The sequence below is a fragment of the Neltuma alba genome, unplaced genomic scaffold, assembly GCF_004799145.2.
Source record: "Neltuma alba isolate B1F8T4 unplaced genomic scaffold, ASM479914v2 tig00010860_pilon, whole genome shotgun sequence".
In the NCBI taxonomy this organism is placed as follows: Eukaryota; Viridiplantae; Streptophyta; class Magnoliopsida; order Fabales; family Fabaceae; genus Neltuma; species Neltuma alba.
The window spans coordinates 76,291-100,063 of record NW_021635654.1 but is presented as its reverse complement, the minus strand read 5'-3'; the positions used below and the strand labels follow the sequence as shown (position 1 = coordinate 100,063).

Here is a 23,773-nt window from a genome sequence, read left to right as displayed (position 1 = left end):
AGCTGGATACTTGTGATCAGGACAGCTCCCATTCACAGGAATACGATTCTGTTTAACTATTTCTTAAATGCAAATAGATGACGATAAGAATGGCCATTGCTGAAGTTATTTATCATACGCTGCCAATAGCAAGAAATAAACAAGATAGAGTTGATGATTTGGAATTGGTGACAAGTTATAAAGAGAACTACTTTTAAGAATTATACTGTTCCTCGCTCAAAGGCTACACGAAGAAATCAGAGAAATCGTTGAAAAATGAATTGCAGGAAGAATAAAACCCGATATTTGAATAAAATTTAGTCCACATTATTGAAAATGCTCTCAATTCCATCAGTACATTACCATAAATGAAGGATTACATTGTTCCATGCAAGCCCTCTGCATGATTCCTTTTCTAATCCCTCTAGTCCCTTTCAGATATACCAAGTGGGCCTTTTGGTAACAAAAATGCAAGAGATTCAATTTGATGAGGACTATATCTCAGATGTAAAGTACAATACAACAGACAGAAATGAGGCTATTTCACACAAATAATCAATTGTACAAGACAGCTAGCTACATAAATAGTTCACCTTGTCCACTGAACTATCTAGATTTCTATACAGACCAAAGTTGAGACTTCCCTTTCTGCACAGGTATAAAAAATACAAAGTGAAGTTCATTTACAGCTCAATAACACCGAATTGATGACATGCATAAGCAGGCGAATTGCGCTTGCTTCTGATGAGGAAGTAGTTGGTAGCGCCCGATGATGGCCCAGAATCTGATACACTTGCTCCAATATTGGCCTAACGTGCACCGCGATTGAAGGATCTGCCGGGTTTATTGCAGCAGCCACATCGGTCATCCATGCCAATTTTCTGGTGACTCAGCATTGAGGTCACATGATAGTTGCTGGAGAAGAGACAGACAGAATAACTCCTTGGCTTAATGGCAGTGGCCCCATCGACAATATACCAGCCAAATCAACCTGGTCAGGGGGGTATGAAAGTAGATGTTACAATGGCAATGCACAATAACAATATCTAGAAATCTGATTTCATCTCTTTTTGGACAGTAAAGAGAGTAGTTTTATATTTTAAATTAATAGTGATTTTGAGTTTTTTTTTGGGTGATAGAACATAGAAAAATATACAAGAGAATCTAGTAAGAAATGGAAACTTATATTGGAGGAATGCGTGCAAGAATCTCAAACAGTCACATCCCACTGTCTTCCCATTGCATTATGCTCTTGTATAAGTTTGCCATTAGATTGTGGAATAACAACACGATGCAATTTTTTTTCTCGGAGGACCTAATTATAAGGAGTCGATTTTTTTCCCCCAAAAATTAATCCTGGAGAATATGATAGCAAACATTATAAATGTCTTTTCAGTACACTAAAAAGAAACACAAACAACCTCCTCTATCTACATTTTATGCTTTATTCGACATGATTATTTCTTCGGAATAGCTATTCAATGGCAGCCATACCTGAGAGCACAACCAAGAAACTATTGAAACATCACTTCTTAGAAGGGCACCAGTGAATGCTTCCTCAAATTTTCTTTCACTTATCAACCTTGATAGTTCTTTGGTTGGATCCTCGGCCTGTGATATAAGAGTGATTTTGCAGTGACAAACATCAAGAACGCTACTTTTTGGGAATAAGAATAAAAGGGGATGACAAAGAAAAACGTACAATCTCGTGCAAACCATTGCTGATTTGCGTTACTGAGGAATCTGCCACTTTGGAGGTAGCTGCAATTTCTGATAGTTTATGTAGGCCATCAGCCAATTGTCCACTCAAGGTTTGAGTAATTGAAGATGCTGAATTAATTGTATCCTGTGGAACATGGAAGTTGCAAATTGAGTATTCAACCATGAGGAATCAGACATGTGAGACTTCAAACATAAGCCAATTTCAAACATAAGCCAATCATACAGTTAATTCCATACCCAATAAACCACAAGTATAGCTTTTTCAGATCATCATATCCCTTCTTATGAGAACAAATATAAGTGCAGCTCTTAGATATTTGTTATTACCGAGTTATGAAAAGACTTCTTTTAAAGAGTCAAAATTATGGTGTTGAGGCGCACATTTACATTCGACTTTAACTCAGTATTGATATTTCTGAGTAGGAAAAAAAAATGCCTAGGTTGGTGAGATCAAATTGACCTTTTCATATATCATTATGATGCTTAAATACCCACAACAGGTTCCATGTATAAAAGCATGCATGCAAAAACGTGTTCAAATACAAATACCTCTGTGAAAGTCAAACAGATTCTATATTAGCATATCAATGTTCTAAGTCAGCTAGAGATGTATGTAGTTATAAACAGATGCATAATGAACTTCCTGTCTTAGCATAGAACTGAGATAAAGCCTATAGTTTCCAAATTATTCTACTCCAAAAAGGTTATTTACTTGTTTATATGGTCATATTTTGTTGCAAAAATGCCTTGTTATAGATCATAAATGCTACATTATTCCTTTCAAAAACAATAATGTAAACTAAATGAAATCCTCAGCCACATAAAAATGCCATATATATCACATATAGATTTTTGGATTGTGTACTAGAGGTAATTCAACAGACAAAAAATTAATTCTACCACGTCCAGGAAAAAAAAAATTGTCAGCCAACAACAACACAAACAGGTGTAAGATGACAAAAAAGGAAAGAACATGCTACTGTGGCAGGACAAGAAAAAGCTGAAGGTGTAAATCATTATCTGTTTCCAAAATAGTCTCACTGCACATACCCTTAAACTCATGACTAGAGGAGAATGAGTAGAATCGTACTGCTGTTGAATAGCAGTAGTGTGCTTTACAATTCCGTTCTGAAATGCCACATCAATTTGCTCAAACATAGCTTTGCATGACATCTCAAATGCAGGAATCATTGAAGCTTCCAGACTAGACTTGAGTGCTTCCTACAAATTGAAACACCAAAATAATTAACTAACCACAGCTACACAAACAGGCAACAAGTTCCAGACCATTCATGCCTGCAAAACTAGAGCAGACAAATGGTCCAGAATGAGATCAAGTTCTAAGCTATAGTTGCATACAAACACAGCTTCAAATATCTTGGAGATTAGAGAAGGATGGAAAATTAAAAAATTGGAGAAGCCAGAATGATAGAGCTTTCAGATGTCGAAATAAAACTGCAAATTCCCTGACCTTTAGTATCGGCAAAGTTCAGAATTCAAACAGACCTTATTTTAAAATGTTGCCTTGACAAGGCAATAAATCAAGTCATGTGAAGTTGCAAAGGTCCAAACACTGAACATGAACATACTAGAAAAATTGCACAACTTAAGGCTCTAGAAGAGTCTCTAAACAAAAATGTATTGAATATGTTGGATATCAGACACCACATGACTATACATGTTAAGGGTTACAGGGTGACATTAATAATTTGGGATCCTTATTTTAAGTAGTTTATCATCATGTAGCATGCTTCATGCATAACAAATTACTATCAGGCCTTACTTGATGTTTGACGCCAACACTTCACAGGAAAAAATGTACCTTCAATCAATTTCTCTCCAGACCAGATTTGGCTGGATTTTCATTCTATATTCTGACTTTAAGTGTGAGCGTAGACCGACACTGGATTATGGAGTTTTGACTTCTGGCAGAATCTAATCCAAAGATCACCACATAAACATCCATCTACAGTTATCAATAGGCTTGTGCTATTTTTCTCTAGTTTCACTTTTGTCAGAATTGCTGGCTGTGTGATGGGATTTTAGATCAGGATTTGTACTTTTGATAAGTCATGCTTTCATGAAGCTGGGATGTTCAATCTTGGGTTTGTTCTCTAAAATATCAACCGCTCTACTGGCCGGACAACCAAGCAAAATAAATATGAACTCACAATTTACTTTGGTCCCTTAGGAGGGAGATTTTCTTTACTCTGTATAATCCTTGAGGAAATGAAGATCCAAATTCAACAATCCAAAAATATCAGAATGTCCTGATACGTCGTATGAATTTTGAAAAGGAGCAGAGAAATGAAGAAAATAAACCCACTATAGGCATGTGAACGATAGATATTAGAAAAGAAAGGATAAGTTGAAAAGATGTCTCAATAGAGTCAAGTGTTACTTGTGTTTCAACTGAGAAAGAAGAGAATCTCGTCTAAGTTATTCGTTTATACTTTATACCAATAGTTACCCTGTGCAGTCGGTTGCATAATAAGAGAAGAGAAATCATAAACATAGAACACAGCTTGGTTTGCTACCATGTATTATCCGTTCACCTTATCCTATCCTATTCTAATCTACACATTAAATGTGTCAAACAACATGAGGTCATTTGAGTTTTAACATGAATACCTCCTGCATTATGGAGAACATGTGCATGACAAGTTGTCGAAATTACAGAAATGTCCCCAGAAGATTGAAACTTTGTAGGTCATCAATCATTTAAGCAATTCCATATACAGCAACCAGCAAAGGACAGGCAGACAGAAATTTATGTTTTGCATACGAACAGGTTATAGATAACAAGGAAAAAAGTTTTGAAGAGCTATTTTCAAAATATTGATCAATATCGATTATAGGCTAATAAGTCTTTTCAAAATATTATATGCCTGAGTCGTTTTTAAAATAGCATTCAATGTTGATTATGAGCTCACCTGAAGAGCTAGCTTGCCAGAAGTTTGGAACTGTGCTTGTATCTGCCTAGCCACTGTAGCTTCAAGTTTTGAACTTACTGATTTTTCCAGTTGGTTCAGTGCCCTGTCCCCCACTCCCTTCTGCGGTATTTATAGAAGAGTGTCAGTCATACAAACCAAATTGCCAACATTTAAGTAGCTAAGTAGATGTGATCCTACAATACTTTTATCAAAAATTTCAGGTGGAAATATACCACACTCGACCAAATCATATTGATTAAGTGAGTATTCAATTCTAATATAAAATTGATGAAAGTTTGCCTTGACATGACAGTTTAACTATTTTCTATAGTTGCCTCCGAAGAGAGTAAATTATCTTGTCATATCTAGGAGCATTCGCAATGGGGGGTTTTCTCCCTCAAATCTTCCAAGCTAACCACAATTACACACTAATTTAACGCTACCACATTCAAATAATTATATTTCTTTTAACCTGGAATGAGTCCATAACAGTTGATGATATTGTCTTCTCTATGATTTGAGTGATTGAACGAGCAACAGTTGTTCCAATTGAAGATATCTCCTTCTTAATAGTTTTCTCCAATTGAGCGGATAAATCCTTGTTTACATAATTGGAGATCAAATTCGTTATTTGCTGAGCACGATCCTGCTCTAACTTCTCTTGCTTTGCATTTTCTTCTAGCAATCGAGCCCATAGAGCATCAGAGTTAGCCTTGACAACTCTCTCCATGTTCCTACCGAAGGATCCTTCTAATCTTTTGCCTTCCTTGGTAATTGGGACAGAAACCATCACATTCATCTGTTTTTGCATTTCTTTTTGCATGCTTATTAACTGCAGAACAACAAAAGGTTATTAAAAAGAAAACAAGCAGAGACAATCAAGGTCATTCTTTCACATGTCTAGATAAGAGTGGCAAAACCAGAGATCTTAATTCTTAAAGAATATTATTAAAAAAATTCCAGGAAAGACTTGAGATTTTAGTTGTTTTATTTTGGGTTTGCAAGGGCAAGTCACGTGATGATAGAGGCCAACGGCTTCAAAACAATATCAACTACAGGGTGCTACAAAATCACACAATTATAAAATACATTCTGCTAGTATAGATATTACAGATAAGGTGCACTTTGTGGATGTTCCAGACTAATTGAAATGGAATAAAGAGACGAATGATGCATAAACAGGACATTGAAGTAAAGGATCAGACTTGATCAAAGGACATATAGGGCTATCAATTTCAAGGTCGCAAAATGCAGTGCATTCTGTCTTCACTAAATACTTACAGGAAACTCCCATAAAATTTGATAGACAAAAGAAATAAAAGACTCAAATTTTATCATCAAGGAAATATTTTATAAAATTAAATTGGTCTGATTAAGAGGAAATAAGAGCAGTACATATTAATACTGAAAACAGTTAACTCAGGCTAGACATGAAGCATCCCTGTAATCCACATTACACTCCAAAAAATGGTTCAAGCATAATAGGCTGAAAGAAACAGACACAATTTTTTTTAAAAAAAATGCAAAAATGTGAATTGATACCTGGCCTAGCATCTCCTGCATAGTTGATAATTGGGGCAAAACAGCTTCCATGGTAGAGCCTTCTGAATTGCCACCTTGATAATTTGATGAGGCCATTGAGTTAAAAGGACTAGGAGATGCAGAAGATGAACCAGATACTTGAGAATTTTTGCCTTTTTGTTTTTTACCTTTCGCAGATGGTGCTGGAGATTGTGAAGCAGCAACAGTGGTTTCTGATTCACTGAGGCTGGCAGTTACAACCTTACTCATATCCTGACTTTCTCCCTTAGCAGGGTTGCAAGTTCGATCAGGTGCGTCATTATTATTCATTTCACCTGTCTGGTGAACTCCCTCAATGCTACAAGTTTCTCTGGCCATTTGAATGCCCAGGTCAGACGCCTGAGAATAGAATAACTTCTCTTTTTTCTCAGCAATGGTAGTGTGAGCATCTCTCTCTCTATCAGACTCGGTTTTTTCTTGATTAGAATTTGTCTCACCTACAACCTTGACCTCTAGTTCAGCATTTACTGCATCACTATCGGCAACATCTTGAACCTTTGCTTCGGCTACATTAATGCCTTGAGAGGTATGAGAATTCTCTGAAGATAAAGGAGCTGTAGAGAATATCTCAGACGGGGTTACCAAATGGGTTGGGTGTTTGAACATTGTAGAAGTATTGGAAGCCATAGAGGCTTCATTTTCTTTATCATTCTTCCTTAAACTGTCAACTGATGCAGGCACATCACGCATACCATCTTTTTCAGACTCCACTCTCTGCTCAACTGAACAATCAAGGTATGTCTGCTCACTACTGTGATCAGCGCTTAATGAAGTAGTCTCTATATTATTTGATGGACTTTTGAAATCGGATAACTTTCGTGACAATCTTGGGCTCAAAGGAAGAGGAGGTGAAGCAGTACTGATATGTTCAGTGCCATTATGAGAAGGCACATCACGTGGCTTTGTTTCTGTGCCTGAAGCAGAACCTTCTGGCGAACCAGAAATATCAGAAGAAGGCAAACTGACAGGGAGACTGTGAATGGGGCCAGCTTCAGAGTTGCTAGAATGAACTTGAGGCATATTTCCAACTTCTATATTAGATCCATCAAAGGCACGAGATCTATTGGGTGCTGTTTTCTCGAGTTCAATGTTGTCCAAAGGCGGAGGTAAACATTGAGACAAATTAAGTGCATACTGTTGAATAGCTTGTGTCTGGACGCAATAAATTTGTACAATATGTTCTCCATCTGGTAAAGAATCACTGGTTCCAGTAAGACTTAATATAGGCATTGTGACTGTGAACTCAGCAATGTAATCCATGCGAGTAGCAGTTGGATTAAGTCCATATTCTATGTGTACAGCATATATTGTATTTTTTTTGGAATTAGCAAGCAGAAATAGACCAGCACGGTTCAATGCTACAACTTGATTAAAGAAAGCATCCTCGGGGTTGGCTTCAGAAGAACTTTTTATATCCAGAGTCTGGATACAGTTCCATGACTCAGAGTCACTAGGCAATAACCAGCCCTCGTCATTGTCAGAGACCCATATCTTCACTTCCCGATTTAGTGGCCCCTGCAGTAAAGGAAAAATATGCAAAAATAAATCATTTTATGAAAATGCTTGGGTGATGCTGGATGGCACCATCAGCAGAAGGAATAATTGACCAAGCAGCATTGCAAAAGTCCAAAAACACCCACAGATGAATCATAATCATATATCATATTTCCAATTATGAGAGAAAAGAGAAGCATATACCGCTGTGATAAGGACAATGTGATCAGGGCGGTGAGGAGCAGTCAAGAATGTCACAGAATTGACAGGATTGCCATCATGAGGCCTTAAAACAGCAAGTGGTGATGCCTTGCGTTCTTCCCATATCTTTACCTGTGGGCAAGAATGAGTAATTGATAAGCCAAAGGTAGAGCGAAGCTGAAGATGATTCTTCATATTGGAACTCAACCATAAATTTATGCCATGAATTAATTAGCTGGAGTACTTTATTTATACCATCCATTGAAAGAAAATAAGTTCAAAAGAAATGAAAAAAATAATATATTTCACATACACACTACTGTAGTCATAGGTTAAAATTGTTATATCTGATGGAACAACTGACCTTATCAAAAATAAGTCCAATTGATAACATCATGACATGAACACCCCCAGTGGGGGGGTCATGTTGCCTGAGAGGGTATCAGGCATGTTCATCGTTTCGGAGCCCCCACAATGTAAAATTGGAAGACAGATACACAAAGCAAAAGAACAAAGAAAGGAGGGGAATGCAAACCGTGCCATCAGTTGATGCTGAAGCTAACCGACTTTTCATCCATTGGCACATTGACAACTCAGTGACATCGCCATCATGTTTACCAACAAGTTGCACCCCATCAATCAACTTATCAATGGAACATTTAAGAGGCTCCTCTGCTGAAAAACTTTCACCTTTTCCAACTTTCATGGTGTCAATTTTAAGGATGCGGTTTCCAATAGCAACCATTAGAATCTCCTATTGATCAATTCCAAGAAATGGACAACAAAGAAGTTAAAACTTACATCAAGATAGGGAGGAGGATTCAAGCTAAATGATCACAGTTACAAATTTGTTATTACTTGTTTGTGGGGATGCCAGCACACTCGTGGATGAACTGATTCACCAACTCCTGATATTTGAAGGGCTATGATGACTTTTCCAGTAATTTGAGGTTTGTCTTCCTCATCAGGACCCTCATTGATCTTCCATACGAAAATTCTCCCATCAGTGCTAGCACTGTGAATTTGACAGCACATTCAAACGGGGTAAATGAATACATCAGTGCAATGCAATTTTAATGACAAACAATAAACACAGAAGTGAATTTACCTGGCCAGAAGGTGAAGGTCCTCGGCAAAGAAAGCCATATCTGTTACTCTCTACACAAAAGGTTTATTTAAATAAATGAAGGGTGACACATAAAACATAAAATCATCACATATCAATTGAGTGTAGCAGCAATGAATTTCTTATACATGACAGGGAAAACTTAACATATTCAAAAGCTAACTAGGCAAGTCATATGAGGGATGAAACAAAAGAAGTCAACAGTTACATAATCAACCGATTTAGGGGAGCTAGAGATCAAATTTTCTATCACAAAGAAGCTAGATTTGACTCAATGATAAATTCGAGGAAATAACAAAACAAAGAAAGGATTGTGTTAAAGCAACCAACCTGGGTGTGACCCCGGAGCAAATATCTTAGTGCAGTATTAATATTAAGGACCCGGATTGCACCAAGTTTCAGTCCATAGCATATATAAGATCTATTCACTGCAATTTGACGGCCAAGCACAAGCCCGGGATCAGAGGCATACTTAGTGATAGGAGTGACCTCAAGCTGAGGTTGAACCTCTCCTGGCAACCGAACATCAATGTCGTAGACAACATTGTCTCCTATCAAATGACGTCCTTTAGGAAGTTTGCTGCTGAGCATCCTCGTTGGAGCCGAAGGGCTGGAAGGCAAGAGTGTCGGATTTGCAGGTATTGCAAATTCAGAAACTGTCGGAACAGAGGAGGATTGAGTGGGTTCAGGATTTGAAGGAGAAGGGTTTTGTTGTGTGCCAAAGAGAGCCATCAAGCGGGCCCCACTGGAGTTATTACTAGGATTCGGAGATGAAGGAATTAGCGGGGATGATGAAGGAGAAGGCGATTGAAACATGGGTCTAGGTGGAACATGCATTTGGAGAAGATGAGGAAGAATACGAGGTTGTTCTTGGGGCTGCTGTTGCTGCTGGAGATGCGTTTGGTAAGGAAGATAGTGAGGATTATACGGGTATATACCAGTGGGTGGAGGATAAGAAGAAGAAGAAGGCGTATGATAAGAAGAGGAAGGAGGGGAGGAGGAGGAGGAAGAAGAAGGTGCAGGGAATGAAGGAGAAGAGTTTAAGATTGGGGGATTGGAAGGAAAAGGAGGAGGATTAGATGAAGGCTTGAAAAGATGTTGCAAATCAAATTGACTTGTTTGTTGCTGATGATGATGCTGTGGCTGTTGATTTGGATTCCCAGGAGATGCCATAAAACGTTGAAGCAAAAATCTCAGGAAAAAATTAATAACTGATTCAACCCCAGAATCAAAAATCGAAAATTATAGGATCCGATGGATGAAGATTTTGAGATCTAAAATTGGATTGGATCCTGCCTCTCTTGAAAGCTCCCCCTGCTACTTCATGCTTGTTCTGTTTTTTTATTTACTAGTTAATAACATCTCAAAGCATAAAAGAACAACCTTTATTTTACTTACACCCACTTTCTCTTCCTCTTCTCTTCTGCCTTGTCTTCGTTCTCTCATATGCGATGACCAGGATTAGCGGAAATTGAGGTCAAGGGCAACCCTGTTATCCTTTATGTCTAGTTATTTTAATTGGATCCTCCAATTGAGCAAATTGCAGAGAGAGGAAATAAGAAAACTGACAAACATCACAAGGTGATAGAAGCTAAGGAGTGATGCATAAAGGAATTTAATAATTATAAAATTGTATGTATATAAAATGAATAGTGTCTGGCCCAAAAAAAAAATAGTGAATGAATGAGTGATGCTCATGAATTTAAATTTTTCCATTGGTCACTCATTGCTCATTATTATTTACTTGTTTATATGCATGTTTTGCCCTAAAGCATTGAGGCAGCAAAACTTGTTTACTTCACAAAATAGTAGTTATGGTCGTAATTAACACCTACAGTAATTAATTCATCCTGAGAAAATATAAATATTCATGAATAAATTAGTTTAATTTTGAAATAAGTTTAAATATTTTAAGTTGGAGGCATTAAATATAGAAAAAAATTAATATTTAATATCAATATAAAAAAATTTGAAGTGTTATATTTTAATATATGAATAATTATAAATTAATTGGTTATACTTGATGTTGAAGATCCAATGGCAAAACTGAAGATATGACCTTTTAAAAGTTTAATTGGATCCAAGGTGCTCTTCTTTTGGAGGGTATTCATGTCTTCGTCGATTGCCTTTTTTTTTCCTTTTTCTTTTGTTTTTTCATTCTTCCCTTTTCAATTTTCACTGGCCACAAAAAAGTTTGATGAAAGGGATAAGTCACAAACAAAATTATTGCAAATATTATGTTTTGTGCACATTATTATCCCTTTTTTTTTTTTAATTTTGCCCTTAGGAAATGGGAATTCCAAGCATGTCTTTTTCACAAGCAACAATTCAGGGTAGAATTGGGTCTGGACCAAGTAGGCAAAATGTACTGACGCGTTCCTCTTTGGGGCATAAGAGGTGGATGGGTGTGAAAGCTGTTGACTTCATGGTTAGGCTCAGTTGTCAGTTTGTTGGTTTTTTTTTTTTAAAAAAAAAAGAATTTTCAATTCTGGCCAATGCAGCGGAATTAAAGTTCTTCTATTAATTAGTGAGAAATTTCAGGTTTAATTATTATTATAAAAGTTCTTCTATAAGTAAGATGTTATAAGTTTGATTACTGTTGTGATATATGAGTTTAATAAAATCTCATATTCTTATTATTTGTCCTTTTAATTAAAAAAATGTTCGGATTTAAAGTTTAGACTAGAACTTCAACTTCAGTCCCAAAAAAAAAAAGAGACTAGAACTTCAACTTTGAATCACTTTTTTAATGTTTTATGTGGATAAGTTTCAATTTTTCTTAAAAACATTCACGTTATAGTAAAAACATTAAAATAAACTGCAGGACATGAAGCTTAAAATGCATGAGTAGAAAATATAGGTAAAAAATTGATACTACCTCCGCTCCTTAATATAAGACCCTAATTGACTTTTATTTTGATCCTAAATATAAGACCCCAATCCACTTTGTCTCTCATATTTATATATTTTTTTTCAAAATAACCCTTCTAACAATGATACTTCTAGTCAATACACTTGATTAGTAAGGATATTTTAAGAAAGACAACACTTATTTAGGACAAATAACTAATTCAACTTACTTCATTAATCTCCTCAAATTAGTCAACTGGCTCTTATAATTAGGACCGGAGGTAGTATTTTATCTTCCATATTTTGAATTTACATTCCATCTTCCACACTTTTTCCTTCTTATTTTTAATCATGTTATTCTCAATTTTTTCATTAACTTGTGATCATTTCTAATTCCCAAATTTTATTTAAAAGAGAACTTCATGTTTTACAAAATAAAATATATTTTTTTATATAAGCTGATCCCAGCTGGCTTGTGCCTTTTTCCGATTAAATTCGTGATGATGTTCTTATTCTTAATTTCGCCTTGTTTTATTATTCAAAATTTCACCATGGGGGAATATCCTATGGATTATTCTATGAGTAATATTATAATTAGAAATAAGGGGAATTTTATTCTGGGTCAAATCTTTTTGATTGCCCTAGGACCGAAGTAGTAAAGGCAACTTTGGGCTCATTTCCAATTTTTGTATTTTTCCTATCGGACAGGGTCCAAGCTTTTCAGTCCCCGGAAAACTTTTTTTTTTTTTACCAGCATCCCCCAAGAGCTTAATTGCAAAATACTTTGGGCCCAATAATCTGTGAAAAGTATAGGAATTTGTACATTTAGTCATTTACACGTGTCATAACCAGCAGAGATTGGGTCTAATAACAAAGAACAGTATAACAAATTAAAGTTTAAATTTTTGTTAGAAGAGATGTCCATATTTGGTGCTCAATAATGTCTCAAATATGATTGATTCTAATAGGAGGATACCTATACTTTAGGGGGGAAAAAATTTACACATACACTATAAACATTGGCAAAAAAAAAAGAGTAATATAAAAGTAAAGTCGTATAAAAAAAGCTAAATTGTTAAGCCATGCATTTCTATATATTTTATTTAAATCCATTTATTAAAAAAATACCCCATACATAAATAATACTCCTCTGATCTTAAATATAAGACTTGTTTTGTACTGTAATTTACACTACAAAATAGGTCTTATATTTAGAACTAGAGGAGTATTGTGTATTTAGTAATAGTTACTCTTGTCTTGAACAAAGTATTATTTTGTCATTTATATTTTGATGAGTCAATATTTCGTGTAAGATGAAATTGACAGCCATTAAAAAACTAAAAATATACTTTATGAAATTAAAAAAAATTAATATGAGGTTTGATGTAAATATAAAAAGTAAAGTCATACTTTAGCGTTCACATGCACATGATAAAGTGTTTGATTGCGTTAAAATACTTTTAAGGCCAAAGCTGGTTCTTACGAGGTTTGGTGCTCATCAAATCCTTAGTAAAGAAGTAATTACATGCCATCTTACTAGGCCAAACAAACACAACCCTAAGTTTATTAGTATTTTTAATAAGTAATTACATGAATGTTCTTATTTGTTATCCTTCTATCAATACAAAATTCAAAAATAAAATATACGATTTCATCAATCTAATTATACGACTTTTTTGGGCACTCATTCCTTATAATATAATGACATCTTTTTTTATTATTATTTTTAAAAAAATGCCTCATAGATATTTTAAAAAATAATCATAAAAAGATAAGGTTGTGGGCGGTGATGAAGATCTCGGACACTAGGAATAGGGGCACTAATTAATTATGGTTTTAACGCTATCCTCATTAATGATAATTATCAATGTAATGTTTATCGTATCAAACATATTTAATAGACAAAAGAAGCTTATTTAAAAATATAACCATTACGTAAATAGACATGCTAGCTACCATATACTATAATAATCCTCCCACATCTTTTTTCTTAAAACCATGGTCTTCTTTCATCCTGTTTATTGTACAGCTTAAATTAGGTGCCTTTTAATTTTTTTTAATGAATTATAGCCAAATTAAATATTGAATGGGGACAACATTCTTTTGTGTTGATGATAATTAATATGGAACTAATTTTTTAACCACGCCACCTTTTTTTACGCTCTCTGCCTTTTCCTATCCATCATGATGAACTTTCTTGGATAATATTGATACCATTAGAGCGGCTTGTCTTTTAGCAATTGTTATGCATGCTAACTTTTTAAAAAGCTTCTTGGTAAATGATACATTTCTGTTAGTTGTTTAATTTTACATAATTTTTCACATTTTAATCTTTCCATTTTTTAAAAAATATTGTTTTGTGAGTAAAATTATTTTTAAATAATGATATATTAAATTTATTTTTAAAAATAATATAAATCAGCATAAAAGATTATCATTTTCTCCATAAAGATTTAAAAGATTTAAAAATACTTATAAAAATTAAAGGAACAAATTAAAACTTAATATAAATTTAGGAGAATAAAAATATACTTTTGAGTTTTGACAAGTATCTTTTATGGATAACAAGTATATTTTATTGATAACATTTTATCATGGTAAAATTTGCATAATTTCATGTTAGTGAAGAATATCATATAATTTTATCACTCCTTAAAAAGGATAAGAATATTTTATCCATGCCTATTATTTATAATATATGTATAATATATAATGTAAATTTATATAAATCATACTATTTATAAGTAATAAAATTATTCTCGACTTTTGTGAGTCAATAAAAAATTTAATTCTTTAGGTAAAAATTGATAATTGGAACCTTACGAAAAAATTATTTTGAGATATAAGGATAATAGATAATTGTTATATATAAATATATATATATATATATCCACATATAAATAATTAATTATCACCAGTTGGGTTCTTGCTTGTGGAAGAAGGCCCAATTCTTTTTTTTCTTTAAAAAAAAGGTGGGCCATGTTTTCGCACGTGTCGTACAGCATATTAGTGAAGGAGATGAGTATGACAAGCGGAACCGAAGGAAGTATAGAGAAGTTGGAACCGGAGACGGAAGCGTATTGGCTTCTCTGGAAATTGCTTCGGAAGTTTCTATTTGATTTTGGCTCTCTCTCTTTCTCTCTGCTTTTCATTCAATTCTTTCCTTCGTTTCTCTCCTTCTTCTGATTGCTTTATAATTATATCTCTTCCCGGGGTTTTCTGTATATATTTTTAAGATTGGTTTCTCAGAAAGTGCTATTGAATTGGAAAGATCTGAACTTCGAGTCTTCGCGCTTCATCCGTATCGCCAACACAGAGAATGTCATACGCATACCTCTTCAAATACATCATCATCGGTGATACCGGTAATTTCTCTCTCCCCTCCCCCTTTTTTTTAATTTCGGTTAATTTCAGTCCTGAGAAATTTTGGGGTTGAGAATTACTTTGCTTTGCAATCGGAGTAGTGTTGTTTCCTGATCTGGGGTTGCTTAATTTCATCAGTTAAGTCTTAAGCCGTTTGTCTTTTGTAACTTGTTTGATTGAATTATTGGTGAATCATCCTAATGACTTTTCTGGTTCTTTCGGATTGTTCACTTCATGAAGAATTGTAGAAGTCGTCTACCTTAATTCAAAGCTATAGGACTTCTTTCCCACTTTTTTATTGATAATTGAGCGTTTTTGATAAACATGATAGACATAGAAGAATCGGTTCTGTTTATTCACTATAACGTCCTTCGTAACATGGCCTTACAGAATGTTTGCGAAATATTGTGTTCCGTACATCATCGGACACTGATGCTTTAAGGAGGATCTATCGCTGCAATTTGTTCTTTGTTGTAGTTCTCCTTTTTATTTATGTTGTAGTTGTAGCTGTAATCAGAAAATTAGTTCATGACTTCATCTGTTCGGAACTGAGGCACGATTTTTCCCACTGCAGGTGTAGGGAAGTCATGTCTTCTACTTCAATTTACCGACAAGCGCTTTCAACCTGTCCACGACTTGACCATCGGTGTTGAATTTGGGGCCAGGATGATTACCATTGATAACAAACCCATCAAATTGCAGATATGGGATACGGTTTGACCCCCTTCCTATACTTGGACTTGATCCAAATTCTTAAGGAGTTTAACTCTGGGATTCTGCATTGCATGTGTTACTTTTCATTTAAGGAATTACCCATAAGTTGTGATATTTTTAATTGAGCATCTTATGTATGAGAATTTACATGAGAATTTATTTCCTGTCTGGCCCATTTAGAGGGTCTGGTATGTCTTCCCTAAATAATATATGTGGCTGGAGCTGATGATCTCATATTACTACTTATTAAATATAGTGCGGGAGGGTGTAGTGGTACCCTTATCTGACTTTGATTGAGTCATTTCTGTTTGTTCTAATGGCTTTGTTGATCACTTCAGGCTTGTTTCAGTCACTATCATGCTAAGCATATTTTAGTGTGTCCTATTTTTGTGTTAGGTCTATGGTACTGAGTGTGCTTGTAATATGTCAGGCTGGTCAAGAATCCTTCAGGTCTATCACAAGGTCTTACTACAGGGGAGCTGCAGGTGCACTGCTCGTCTATGATATAACCAGGTATTATTAAATCTGAAGGCATCTCGCAATTTAGTTGTACAATAATTGTTTTTAAGTTTTGTGGCAAGGATTAGGTGATTGTATCTGGATTTATTGAGGGAGAACACGTATTGTTAGTCAAAGAACAAAATATCAGTGGAGGGGAAAAAACAACAATGATGCTAGACATCTTCTTTTGAGTTTTTATGGCCATCTATGATTGAGTATGAGTCAAGGTATTTTAGTTGCAGGAGAGGAGTGTCATGCATACTGAATTTGATGGGGCTGTTAAAAGTTTTGAGATGTTATTGATTCATGCATCTTTGTGCTCATGCATCTTTGTGCAGTTTTTATTTTGATACTGTGTTTATTAGCAAATTGCACCTTGGACAATGTGAAAGTTTCTGACCTGGGTCTTATCAATAGGAGGGAGACATTTAACCACTTGGCTAGCTGGTTGGAAGATGCAAGGCAGCATGCCAATGCAAATATGACAATAATGTTGATCGGCAATAAGTGTGATCTTGCTCACAGAAGGGCAGTGAGCACTGAGGAAGGCGAACAATTTGCTAAGGAGCATGGGCTAATCTTCATGGAGGCCTCAGCAAAAACAGCTCAGAATGTTGAAGAGGTAAAAATTCCCATCATATATGTGTTTGTTGAAAGCTGAAAACCCCCTCCCCCCACAAAAGGTTTAATTTCGTATCATCTTAATCTAGCAAAGCTTTCTGATGTAACCTGTCCTCTTGCAGGCGTTCATTAAAACAGCTGCAACCATATACAAGAAGATTCAGGATGGAGTTTTTGATGTATCAAATGAGGTTAGCGTCTTTCATCTTCGCTATCTACTATGGAAATTTGACAACATTCTTAAAATATGGAGGATCAGTTTATTGTTCTTTTTAAGGTTTCCTGATACATCATGTTATATAACCTTACAAATTAGAGGATTTTTGTGAACAATGATTTTGAAGTAAACCACTGTGTCCCATATTGATGATACATAATTATATGGTGGCAGTCTTACGGAATAAAAGTGGGATACGGTGGAATTCCCGGACCATCTGGAGGCAGGGATGGCTCGTCTTCTCAGGGTGGAGCCTGCTGCAGTTGAAGTGGAACATAGCCTGTTTGCTTTAATTTGCATTCTCTTGTGGTTTTCTTATTTTTATTTTTTATAACTTCGGTATGGATACTAATTATCTTTTACGTCATTGATAAAGTGGGATAAGGTTATATTGTATGGGCTGCGCCGATTTACTTGGTGTAATTGATTGATTAGTGATGTCTGTATTTTTAGACATGTTGGCAAAGAAGTGTTCATTTATTGAAATACAAGCGTGGTTTTTCTCTCTTCCGAATTTGTCCAAACTTGCAAGTCCTGGAGTTTGCAGCCACAGAGAAGTTGGAAGGGAATGGGAGCTGTTATAGATGAATGGGCTATTTTGTGCATTAAAAATTGCTTTAGGCAGCGATTTTGTTTTGTGGCTCTCTATTTTTCCTGACTCAGAAGGAGGCTGTGACTCGTGAGAGGAGTGAGTGAGATGCGTGCACGTGGCATCGCTTGCTCACACGCATCTATCCCAGACATGTGATTACTTTACAAACTTCAATTCGTATTTATGTATTTATTTTTGGTAAAGATTCAATTCGTATTTATTGATTATGGATTTCATTCGCAAAGCCATTATCTTTCCGTGGCCACTTTTCTGCAGGGGTACTCAACGCCTTTATTTCTGAAAAAATAATCTATAATGTTATTTATTTGCTGATGATGTTGAATGATGGGAAGGTAGTGTTTTTAGCTTTGTCTCTCTTAAAAGTTTCAACTCACTTACTCAATTCCTCATCTATGAGCGTAACTTTCGTTGTTAACTCGCCTAAAACTAAATTCATAATATTCTCCTGGTATCAAGTATAAGACTTATTTTGTAGTGTAAATTATATTACAAATTGAGTCTTATATTTGAGGTTAGAGGAGTACTTTTTTTGAATAATTTTCTCGTCATGCTCATTCTAAATCATCACTAAGTCATCTTAGATAGTGAAAAAAAAAAACACAATATTAAAAATTTTGTGCCTTCCAACTTAGCTTCCAGCGGGTCTGATAGCAAATTGGAATGAACAATGCTTCAAACTTAAGAAACAAATGTTTCTAAATTTTTAATTTGGTCTCCTTAACTTATCTATTAATATGTCACCGACTTTAGTTCCCCCCCCCCCAAAAACAAGAATGAAAGTATGCTTAAATGAAGATTACAAGGTAATAATATGAGAAAATTCTCAATAGCTTTGTAGAAGCAGCTAATCACCAAACGTTTCAAACAAAACTCTAAAAGCAACAACTACATGATACCTTAATTTCATATGTCACGCATCTTATGTGATGATCTATGAGCCACTACTCTAATTAAATTCCCCAACCCCTCTCTCTATCTATCTATAAGTTCTACAATGCATGATATATATATTTATATATATATATCTTCAAGTGAAGCTAATAACAAGTTAAATATAATCAAATGAAGAAGATGCATGGGAGGATCTTCTTGCATGATGGGCATAGCAGCTTTGATGGCGGTGGCCATATGCATTTGCAGCGATATTGACATTATCGATGGGTGCCGTTTACTGTACATATTACTTTACGGGATATAAAGCTGAGCCCGATGAAGAGTGCTGTGTTTGGTTCAATGCCTATGCCAACGTTTCTGCAGATTATCTCATTACTTTATGCCAATGCTTCAAGCAAAATGGTCAGCCCTATCATCCCAATCTCACCATCAATATCCCTAAAGTTTGTGGTTTCTCTTTCCCTGTCACCGTTCCTGCCATTAACGATGATAATCGCACCGCGCACGTATAAGCCTGGCTACTTTCAATTTAATTGCTTACATGCATATGTTTGTTATTATCATGTTAATTTTTTTTTTTATATGACCATCTGAAGGAAATAATGGATAGGGAAAGGAACGTACTGGGTCAGTTTCGGGTCGTGATGCTGGTAACTCACGCAATATTTTGACTACAAGAATCTTGATAGAATGGCAGAGAGAGGGGAAGAGAATACCAGAAAGCTTTACAGTGTGGGGTGAAGAAAATAGTTGGAGGCACCTCCTATTTATAGGACCAGGGTGGCTCATATTTCAGACAGGTGCAATCTCCCTCATTTATTGTGGGATAACATTCTGATTCCACGATCATCAATTAATGTCTAATTGATTTCTCTCCAATCAATCAAGTACTAAATGCTTGATTGAATATTTTCTAATCAATCACTAATTGCTTCTGATTTGTGATTGATTTTCTTGATCCAAGAGATTTTTTTTCTTTTGGATCAAATAGTCCGGCTTATTAAGGGTAGATTTGATCCCAATGTCTAATACTATCTAATTGGGGATATTCGACGATTAGTTGAAGGTAACTCTCCCAAAGGCATTTCTTTCAATTTAATTACTGCATATGTTTGTTATTAGGGAAAATCCCAAAAAAAGTCCTTGGAATATGAGAAATGCCAGATTGGGTCCTTAAATTTCGAAAATGACAGAATGGGTCATTGACCCAATCTGTCATTTGTGAAATTCAGGCGAATTGACAATTTTGCCCTCATTTATTCATTCACTACAATGATTCAAGGAATCACTATAAGAGTATTACATAGATTCGTGTAGCGAATAACTACTCACTTTTTCATAGTCAGATGTCTTGTTATTAACTACAACTAATTCTGTAATCACTAGAACAATGTAAGTATTACTTAAATTTGTGTAGAGAATAACTATTCATTTTTTCATAGTCAGGTATCTTATTATTGTCAAGTACCTTATTATTAACTACAACGAATCTTGTAATCACTAGAACAGTATAAGCGTTACTTAGATTTGTTTAGAGAATAACTACTCACTTTTGCTTAGGGGCAAAAATGTCAATTCGCCTGAATTTCACAAATGACAGATTGGGTCAATGACCCATTCTGTAATTTTTGAAATTTAAAGACCCAATCTGGGATTTAGTATATTCCAAGAGCTTTTTCTGGGATTTTCCCTTGTTATTATCGTGTTATTTTTTTTTTTTTTCATATGACTACCTGATCGGGGATATTTGAGGAGTGTCGGGCCCAATGATTAAGACCGGCCGAATTAAAGTCCTTTTCATTTGGAATTTAGGACCGACTCTTATTGGCCTTAATTATGAAGTTAATTTCTACGGGTAATTAACCATAATCATATTGATCATATGACTTTTCTTTTGGCTTTGCTGGGGTCGTCACATTGAATCTAGTCTTCACTGAATTATGCAGCCCCCAAAAGCTTGCTAATCTTGATCTAAATAGTGATTAATCTCAATAAAACAACCCCTCGTCCGTGGGTTTAGCTGGCGAAGGGGTCGGAGTCTTTCACCAAAAGAAAGGAGTTTGATCCCGGGGAGTGCCACTTTGTTGTGGCTCCGGTCGCGGTGCTAGGGGAGGCATCTCCAAAGCGTAGTGAAGTTAAAAGAATCCTACTTATTGGGTTAGAAGAAAAAAGGCTTGCTTGTCATGTTCCCGTGCTTATAGGGACATGTCCCAATAGATCAAGTGTTAGATGTCCTGTTCTTGGATCGTGGGTGAGCCCAACTCTTTTCCTAAAATTTTTGTATAAAAAAAATCTCAATAAAACAAACATTGCTCCATTCTCCATGCATGTCACTGCCCAATTACTATTTATTCTGAAATTTCCCGCATGCACTTGTGTTTTATTTTGACATTAATAAATACACGCAATTTCGGCTGTTTATTTTTTCTTTCATCACTCTGCTATATTATGCCAAAAGGTAGAAATAACTGATCAGTAAAGCAAAATAGATCGGTCCGCATATACTAAATTATTAGACCATCACCTCCCTTTATGAATGGCAGGAAAAAACACTTTCTTTCTATTTATATGTAGTTTATGATTGTTATTATTTTTCCCTCTCTCATGATGGTGTACTGTACCTTCATCATCCAATTTCAATATCTTATACTTTCCTCTGTTATCAAATACGTACAAGGCATAATGTGAGGAGAGTTTAATATGAATCTATGAACATCTAATGATATCTTTCCGAATATGTCCCTAAGAAATACTCAAAACTATTGAAGTAATTCTAATTCTTCATTTTCATTGTATTTGAACGTGTGGGACAGTGGGAGTGATGGTAGGCGAAATAGAATAGAAAAACATTTTTAAAACACTAACTATTTTTAATTGTACTTAAGTATTAATTTGTGTGCATTAATTAATAAACTTGCGCCTTATATTTAATAACGGATGGATTAATTGTCCACTTAAAAGTGTCTATGTATAAACGTATTCAACTAACTACTTGATGACTTGTAAGTATGTGCAATGTATCTTTAACGTGTCTTTGTCATTGAAATGAACGTAATAATGAAATTGTTCTGAAAAATTGAGATAGTTTTGTCTACATTAAAAAAATCGATCTTCTACCAACAAGTGGTTGGGCGAGATGGTAAGGAGTCTTTACCTCCTGTAAGGATAAGAACACAAATTCGATTCTCGAGAAGCGTCCTTATTGGAAGAGAGGCCAACCCGTCCAAACACGCACTCTATCGCCCTCAAATCCAGATTAGTTGGTTGCTTGGATGTCTGACCCAAAGAAGGCCAGAGCCCAAAAAAGGCGTCGGACACTGGATGGTTTAACCAAAAAAAATAAAAAAATTGATCTTCTGAAAAATTAATGCCCACAAATTAATACTTAAGTACATTTAACTGATCAGCAAATCAAAATAGATCGGTCCGCATATGCTAAATTATTAGACCATCACCTACGTTTATGAATGGCAGGGAAAACACTTTCTTTCTACTTATAAGTAGTTTATGATTGTTATTATTTTTCCCTCTCTCATGATGGTGTACTGTACCTTCGTCATCCAATTTCAATATCTTATACTTTCCCCTGTTATGAAATACGTACAAGGCATAATGTGAGAAGAGTTTAATATGAATCTATGAATATCTAATGATATCTTTCTGAAAGTGTCCCTAAGTACGTACAATGTATCTAGCTTTAACGTGTCTTTGTCACTGAGGTGAACGTAATAATGAAATTGTTCTGAAGAATTGACATAAAATTGGCTACATTAAAAAAAATCGATCTTCCGAAAAATTAATGCACACAAATTAATACTTAAGTACATTTAAAAATAGTCAGTGCTACGATTAATAGTACGTAACAACTTTTCTTAATGCGTATATATATGGAGTCTAAAGTCCAAATTTTTTGGGCAAAAAAAAAAAAAAAGAAGTCCAAATTTTAAGCAAATTGGATTAAAATTTACCATATTTTCAGATGGGATATCATAGACAGATCACCAATACATTTAGAAAATTTCATAAAAAATTTACATGGATAATATTTTAGGATTTTATGATAAGATTAATTTTTTATGATAAGATTTTATAGCAAGTTTGTGGTTCCATTCATGAACTCTCTATATCCCATATGGCGGAATCCTGCATAAGCAAACAAGAAGAGTTAATTATCATCTTCCAACTTGCTACACACGCACGTAAATATACAAGTTAATAAGCTAATAATCTAATACTATCTAGTTCAGGGTTAAATTTAAACATAAATATAAATCTTAATTTACTTTGTCTTTTAAATTTATAATTTTTTTCAAAGTATCCTTATTGCTTATACAAAGAGGTTTTCACCAAAAAGTAGTTCTAATGCATATGATTGAATGGGGCTATTTATAAAAGCCAACACATATTTAATTTGTTATAAATAATCAACTTAGCTAATTTTCTTAATATCTCTAAATTAGTTATCAAGGTTTTACATTAAGGATAAGAGGTATTATTAACTAACTAACAGGTTAATAATATATACACATACATATCCAAAAAGAAGGTAAAACTAATCATCTAACTAATGTGGAAAAAGAAATTGAAGAGCCCTACGGTTTGTGGCAATCATTGTGTTGACGAATTGCGGGGAACGTAAAATTAAAGGCACAATTGTTAGGAATCATAGACAAATCTGGTTAAGTATGGTACACAGGGTTGGATATGTGGGCTAACTTCACTACAGCAGTCAAATGAGGCCGCCGACTTATTGTGAGGCTCTCAGCTTCAGAGCTTGATATCAGCAACGCAATGGCCAGCACAATCAAGGAACAAGCTAAGCTCCTGCCATTTTCATTGAGGAACAACGAAATTGATTCATTAGCTGTTTGAAGATATATATATATATATATATAGAGAGAGAGAGAGAGAGAGATTATGTTGGTGAGCTTACAATATTCATGATCTGTTCATGCCTTGCTTAG

At 34.9% G+C, this 23,773-nt stretch overlaps 1 protein-coding gene and 1 pseudogene across 1 annotated transcript; one reads left to right on the top strand and one right to left on the bottom strand.

Annotated features, from left to right (window-relative positions):
- Positions 1-632: 632 nt before the first annotated feature.
- LOC114759542 (enhancer of mRNA-decapping protein 4-like) lies at positions 633-10,489 on the bottom strand (annotated as a pseudogene).
- Positions 10,490-14,971: 4,482 nt separating this feature from the next.
- On the top strand, positions 14,972-17,698 carry LOC114759543 (ras-related protein RABB1c). Its single transcript, XM_028948742.1, has 6 exons — positions 14,972-15,251; positions 15,824-15,963; positions 16,394-16,476; positions 16,882-17,086; positions 17,208-17,276; positions 17,477-17,698. Exons 1-6 carry the CDS (start codon positions 15,206-15,208, stop codon positions 17,567-17,569), a joined length of 636 nt encoding a protein of 211 aa, XP_028804575.1. The 5' UTR covers positions 14,972-15,205; the 3' UTR covers positions 17,570-17,698.
- The last annotated feature ends 6,075 nt before the right edge of the window (positions 17,699-23,773 follow it).

Excerpts from the sequence above, each read along its gene's own strand:
- LOC114759543 (XM_028948742.1), top strand. The coding sequence starts at position 15,206 with ATGTCATACGCATACCTCTTCAAATACATCATCATCGGTGATACCG. Across the intron at positions 15,252-15,823 it reads CATCATCATCGGTGATACCG|GTGTAGGGAAGTCATGTCTT; the intron begins GTAATTTCTCTC and ends TTCCCACTGCAG. Across the intron at positions 17,277-17,476 it reads TTTTTGATGTATCAAATGAG|TCTTACGGAATAAAAGTGGG; the intron begins GTTAGCGTCTTT and ends ATATGGTGGCAG.